The 7,268-nt window shown below is 36.5% G+C and overlaps 1 protein-coding gene across 2 annotated transcripts; it reads left to right on the forward strand.

The window, feature by feature from the left end:
- The first annotated feature begins 5,797 nt into the window (after positions 1–5,797).
- LOC141724762 (UPF0496 protein 4-like) lies at positions 5,798–7,096 on the forward strand. 2 transcript variants are annotated; one of them, XM_074527020.1, is made up of 2 exons: positions 6,084–6,221; positions 6,347–7,096. In XM_074527020.1, exons 1-2 carry the CDS (start codon positions 6,213–6,215, stop codon positions 6,986–6,988), a joined length of 651 nt encoding a protein of 216 aa, XP_074383121.1. In that variant the 5' UTR covers positions 6,084–6,212; the 3' UTR covers positions 6,989–7,096. The 2 variants fall into 2 exon arrangements, with proteins under 2 accessions (XP_074383120.1, XP_074383121.1); XM_074527019.1 differs by having other exon boundaries at positions 5,798–7,096.
- The last annotated feature ends 172 nt before the right edge of the window (positions 7,097–7,268 follow it).

Below are 7,268 nucleotides of genomic sequence, written 5' to 3' on the forward strand. Positions count from 1 at the left end.
GTAGGACAGGGAGAGTGTCTCGCCAACCTGAGAGGTATTATGGCCTTGTCATTGAGAATGGAAATGAGTTGTCAATCATTGATGATGACGACCCTGTGACCTATAATGAGGCTATGAGTAGTGTTGACTCAGAAAAATGGCATAGTGCCATGAAATCCCAAATGGAATCTATGTATACCAACCAAGTATGGACTCTGGTTGAGGCGCCTGAAGGTGTTAAGCCTATTGGGTGCAAGTGGGTATACAAGAGAAAGATTGGAGAAGATGGCCGGGTGGAGACCTATAAGGCCAGGCTCGTGGCAAAAGGATTCAAACAAAGGCAAGGGATTGACTTTAATGAAACTTTTTCGCCTGTAGCCCTGTTAAAATCAATTCGGATTTTGCTTGCGATTGCTGCTTACTACGACTATGAGATCTGGCAAATGGACGTGAAAATGGCCTTCCTCAATGGGGAACTTGAGGAGGAAGTGTATATGACACAACCAGAGGGTTTTCTTCCCAAGGGAAATGAACACCTAGTGTGTAAGCTTTTGCGAACCATATATGGTTTAAGGCAAGCTTCTCGTAGATGGAACATCCGTTTTGATGAGACAATCAAAGAGTTTGGTTTAATCAAAAACATAGATGAACCATGTGTCTACAAGAAGGTTAGTGGGAGCGCGGTAACATTTCTTGTATTGTATGTGGATGACATACTTCTTATAGGAAATGATATACCGATGCTACAATCAGTCAAAGTATGGCTATCAAAGAACTTCACCATGAAGGACTTGGGAGAAGCATCCTACATTCTCGGTATGAAGATCTATAGAGATAGATCTAGAAGAATGATAGGTCTTACCCAGGGTACATACATCCTGAAAGTGCTTAAAAGGTTTAGCATGGAAAACTCCAAAAGAGGTCTCATACCGATGAGCCATGGAGTGTCCCTTTCCGAAAAAATGTCTCCTAAGACACCTGAGGAAAGAGAGTGTATGAGTAAGATTCCTTATGCTTCAGCAATAGGATCTATCATGTACGCGATGTTGTGTACAAGGCCTGATGTTGCTTATTCAATTAGTGTGACGAGCAGATATCAGTCCAATCCAGGTGAAGACCACTAGAAAGCAGTGAAAAACATCCTTAAGTACTTGCGAAGGACTCAGGACATTTTTCTTGTTTTTGGTGGTGAATTTGAGTTGAAAATAGAGGGTTATACTGACTCTAGTTTTCAATCAGAAAGTGATAGCAAATCCATGTCAAGGTACGTGTTTACTCTGAATGGTGGTGCAATTCAGATTATTGAAAGAGGAGATGCCAACGTCGAGAGAGTTGACACACATAACAACGTAGCAGACCCACTCACAAAGCCACTTTCTCAGAGTCACTTTGATCGTCATTAAGACAAGATGGGTATTAGATACCAGAGTGATTGACTTTAGTACAAGTGGGAGATTGTAAGAGATATGTCCTAAGTCCAATCATGTATGAGGATTTAGGAATAACTTTTATGTAATCTGTTTTGATTTCATTGATATTAATAAAAGACTTGTATTGTTTTTATTGCGGGCTCTATCTATTTAAATGTTTAAATAAGATATACCACAGTTTAGAGTAAAGCTTTTTATGGATTGTGATGAGATCATAATAATGAGACCTAAAAGATGATAACTCTAAACTTAAATAGTTCCTGGTCGTAGGATTACTAACTGGTAATTAATAATCAACAAAGATCGGTATATACTATGCTTGCTTCATTATGAAGGATGTCTATTCTCATAGACATTTGTGTGGTGACACTATAGCTAGTATGTAGGTGCTTATTATAGAATAAGTTCACTGAACATGATTCACACAGTTGAACAACTGATGGAGTTCACTCACGTGTCAGCAGTTGTTCACATAGTGATAGTTGTACAAGTATCCTTAGACTTGAGGTCATCATAGTCATCTTGTGTATACTAAACTATGCTTTGGTTTAGTTCTTAGTCTCAAGGGACAATTATAAGGGCTCTACTGGGTATAGGAATTTGTACACGAAGATAGTGTATGATCACTAAAGGATCTACCCCTTCCAGTGTAGGAAGATAATGTTCAATGCTGATCCACTTATGTTAGTTCAGGAATCTCTGGCCATAGTGAATGAAATTAGAAAGGAGTTTCTAATTTACATTAAATAGAACTAAGCATAGTGAATGGGAAAGCAAGTGATTAAATAAGATAGGCTTGACACAAGTTACATGCCTTGTATTTAATCGTGACATTGCAGGGTAGAAGGAATTAATTGTACGATAACTACTCACTGAATAGGTTCTTGGTATTCTAAGCAGTGAATTCGTATTATCCCGATAGTCGCGATATGCTGAGAAGTATCCCTCATGATGTAGAATAAATATGATTAATTAATTAATCATATTTAATGAATTAGAGAATTTATATAAATAATAATAAAATAGTTTTATTATTATTTATTTCTACTACCGGCTTAATATTGAACCTACAGGGTTACACCATAAAAGAGAATGATTTAATGGTGGAGGAATTAATTAATAATGGCTGATAATTATTTATTTATGAAATAAATAATTAATTGGAAAATTTAATAATTGATTAAATGAGATTTAATTGATTATAAATTAATTAAGAAAAGGTTCTTAATATTATTAATTAAGAATTTAATTTTTGGAAATTAAATCAAATGAGAGAATTATTTCTAAAGAGTTTAGAAAAATGATTAATTATTCAAAGGTGTTTTAATTATTAGTGAGAATAATAAAGGGTTAATAATAATAATATTTTATGGGAAAATTTTCAGCTGAAAATTTTGCCTATAAATATACTATTATAAACCCTATTTTTGCCTCAACCAAAAAGATTTATAAAATCCTAATTCTCTCCATCTCCTCCTCCTTCATTACATCGTTTTCTTGGTGGATACCGGTGGAGTGCTTCACACTTGAGGAGCAGCTGCTAAGGATCTTCGTTCATCATTTTTGGATCGTCATTAAAGACCTCCATCTTTCCATTAACGTAAAACTTCTTAAGGTAAACATACTGAACTACGAATTAAATATTATTTTTCGCATGGATCCTGCAGAGGGTTTCGTTTTTTTTAAGATTTAAATTTACGTTTTCGCTGCGTTTATGTGCTAAAAACCCTTCAGAACCATGGGATGAAACTGTTACTCTGCCTTCTTCCATCTTTTAAAATTTTCACCGGAATTAGATTAAAGCTCGCCGGAATATTACTTATGTTTTGCCGGAATAATTACAAAACTAAATAAAATCTACAGACTTGAGAAGAGAGTGGCAGTGAGTGAGAAAGTAAAGAATAGAGAAGAGAGTAGAGAGTAAGAAGTGCAGTGGAAATAGTGGAATGGTTTGAATGTGATTTATAGGGAGAGAAAAGAAAATGGACGTTAGAGGGTGAGAGTCTGAGAGGAGAGAAGAGAGCCGTTTAAAAGCTGCATGAGAGCCGTTGAGTTGAGCCCATGACTCGAATAAATTTGAACGTTGAATTTGTAGAAGTGCAGAGGTGCAGGACACAGACAAAATAGGATTACACAGGCACAACACATGAATACAAACACAGAGTCACAGACTCACAGAGATGACATTGACACAGGCTCGTTAAAGTGTTTGATTCACGTGCCGGTTCATACGGGTTGGTCGGGTTACGCGAGTTCAGGCGGGTTGGCGGGTTGACGTGCCGGTCTGTTCTCGCGTCCCGGTTCAGTCTCGTACCGTGCCGCTTTAACGAGCTGTGTCATGCCGATTCACGGTTAGAAAATAACAAAACTGTATTCGCACCGTTACTGTTCATGTTCAGTGCCGAGTTTGACTCGCCCCGTTACAAGTCGAATTAAAACGGTTTACTAGGCGAGCCAGGGCGAGTTCGGGCGGGTTGAACCACCAGTTTGGCCACCTCTAATCACAGCATGTTGACGGGAATCATTGTGTTTTGATTTTGCGGCCTGTATTTTTCCATATATTTTTGCAATTATGTATTTTAGATCTGTATTAGCTGTATCTTTCTTTACTATAATGTTATTATTATTAGTAATTGCGTACTATTTTCAATTTTGTGATGCATTACTGCTCTATATTATTAGTTTATCATGAATTTTGACTCCCATTTTTGGGTAGTTAAAAATCATATAATTAATTTATTTTTTTAAAATATAAAGTAATCGTACTACTACATGGGAAAAAAATTACAAAAAAAATTGTAACTCCATTCGAAAAACCCGTGAAAATGTGTCTTCATCAAAAAAATGCATACATAACTCACATGGCACCCTTTTTGAAGTTACTAAAGTAATATATATACAACTTCTAAATTAAAATAAAAAATATTTACTAAAAATAGGTTTACATCACTACCCAACAAAAAAAATAAACAAAAATATTTTTTTCTAAAAATTTAATATGAGAGTTCAAAACATGCCCTTCACATGACTTTTTAGCCTTACATAATCAGTTCACAGAAGGCAGAATGGGGGAGGAGAGGAGAAAACAAAAATAAATGAAAAAAATACCCCAAAATGCCACTTCTTGTGAGTGTATGTGGCAAACCCACAAAAAAGTGGCGTTATGTGTCATATTAGTCCAAAAATAAACAAATGTGCCATAAAATTGAATAATTTGTAAAAATGTTCCAAAAAGGGACGAAACCCTAAAATCGAACAAAGGTCTATAAAAAACGAAGGCCCAAAAATAAAGATGAATGGTAGCATCAAACATCCCATAAGGGCATCCACGGATTTTCTGTTTTACTTTTTCTAATTTTTTGTTATATATATATATATATATATACACACACGTGACGTTACTCTTTTTTTTATAAGATTCGAACCTTCCACATTTTCTAAACTAAATGAGGCAGATATGAGCACGGTTGGATAGCTCAAGTGGTAAAGGGCTTATCCTCTGTCGTCCCAGATCCTGGGTTCGATCCTGGCTCACCCCGAGAATTGTTGAGAACAGATACTCATTTGTAAGGCTATAAGCCAAAATTAGTCAAAAAAAAAAAAAAATGAGGCAGATATCGTTCGAACCTTCATTTTTTATGAAAAAAATGAGGGAGATATCGCTTCATTTGTTAGGTATTTTTTTGGGTTTTTTAACAAGCCTAACGGGATCTCAGAGTATCTCTAATAATTAGCACTTTTCAAGGGATAACAAGTTTTCAAGGGATAACAACTTGATCACATAATAAAAAAATATTATTCCCTTAATTTTAATATCCTCTCTCTTTCGCATCATTCTAGTACCCTTGATTCAAAACACACTCATACACCTCAAATGTCAATTTCACGAAATTGACGAATAAATGCATAATATACATATATTAATATATTTTTATATTTTTTCTTTGAAATGATTATTTTTATATATTATATTTGATATCTCAATGACATTATATTATTATAACAATTCTAGTAAAATGCTACTCCCCCGTCCCAAAAAAGTTTTCTACTTTGACTTTTTACGCTATTCATGGTAAGCGATTGACTACTAATTTACGTCTAATTTATAAGAACAAATATAATCATGAGTGATTTTGTTAAATTCGTATTTATGAGTATTTTAATATAATAAAATTTTTATATTTAATATTAATACGAAATTAAAGATATTAACAATTAAAAATATACATTGACCAACATATCCAATCGAGACGGAAAAGTAGCAGGGATGGAGGGAGTAAAACGTCATGCCATCGTGTGATCGCCGAATGCTATTCGCTATTCCACCAACTAAAAAGATAAGGGTCATATTAGTCATTTCAACCCAACCACCACCCACAAAATAATAATAATAATGAAAAATAAAGTAAAATAAACTCTCCCTCTCCATGCTCTATCTCTCAACCACAAATTTCTCATGTAAACACAACAAATCCTTCACTCCACCGCATTATTCTCCGATCATTTTAACCTAACATTTCACCTACCGGAATCACCTATTCAACATGTTTCTCATCGAGAAAAAATCAACCTTCCAGTCGTTCTCGCCGTTCCGCACCGCCGGCAAGAGATCTCCGCCGATCGACTTCGATATCATCTGCACATCCTTCGATGAATCAATCCTCCGTCGTTTGAAGCCGCTATCTATTTCGACCTCATATCCGCCTTCTATTACGTTGTCGTGGCTCTCGCTCGCCGTTGAATTCGTTTCCACCACGCACGCTGAGGCTCAAGCGCTGATTTCGAATATCACGTCCGGTTCGCATGACGACGGTTCGAAAGCGGTTTATTTGGATTTCAGTGTCAAGCTTTTGGATATTTGTAACGCGATTTCTTCGGATCTAGAGAAGTTACGTTATCGTCGTTTGTTGATGAGTTTTGTAATTCGTTTGCTTCAGGTTTCCGACGAGACGGAAGTTCCGGCGCGGGAGCAGCTTAAAAAAGCAAGCGATTCCATTGCTGAGTGGAGCAATAGCCCGCGAGATGTTCCTAAACGTAGAAGCTTCGAGAATCGCGATCCAGAGGCGTTGATTCATGATCTCGCGGCGGCGATTTCGAAAATCTCGCCGCCACGTGGCAAGTCGACGAGCGTTGCGAAGGCGGTGCTTCGAACGATCTACGCCGTTGGATTGGTTACAGTTTTCGTCGCCAGAGTAGCGGTATCGGCGTTGCGCGGTGGTTCGGAGGTCGTGAATGTCCGAGTTCCGTCCGAGTTTTTGTGGGCCGACTCGGTCAACGATCTCGAGTCATTGATTTTTAGAGGAGGGAGAAAAGTTGTGTTAACCGAGTTAGATGACGTGGAAACGCGTACGCGGGGAGTGGGTGACCTAATCGTGGCCGTTAATTCAGGTGATGTTGAGTCGAAGATGTTACCGTTGAGGAACGCCGTTAAGGGGTTGGAGACTTCAACGAATGTTTTCTCAGAGGGGTTGGACCGTTTGGGTAACGGCGTTAGTGAAATGTTTCGGAATGTTATGAGTACACGCAATGTTGTGTTGGAAAATTTTAGGGTCGGGGCAAATGAGAAACAAAGAAAATGAAATTATTGAAATACAACTGTAATTTGCATTATTTTATGTACCTACCTACATATATTAAAGCTTATATATATGAAGAAAAAGAAAGTATTGGTGGTGTTCCTGCGTCAATGCAACATTGTATTGGCTATTAATTTACGTATTTATAAGATCAAATATAGTCATTAATCATGTTGAATTCGTATTTATGAGTATTTTAATATAATGAAATTTTTATATTTAATATGTATACGAAATTAAAAATATTAACAATCAAACAAACGTGTACAACACAAATAGGAAC

The sequence above is a fragment of the Apium graveolens genome, chromosome 5 (assembly GCF_009905375.1).
Source record: "Apium graveolens cultivar Ventura chromosome 5, ASM990537v1, whole genome shotgun sequence".
Classification (NCBI taxonomy): domain Eukaryota; kingdom Viridiplantae; phylum Streptophyta; class Magnoliopsida; order Apiales; family Apiaceae; genus Apium; species Apium graveolens.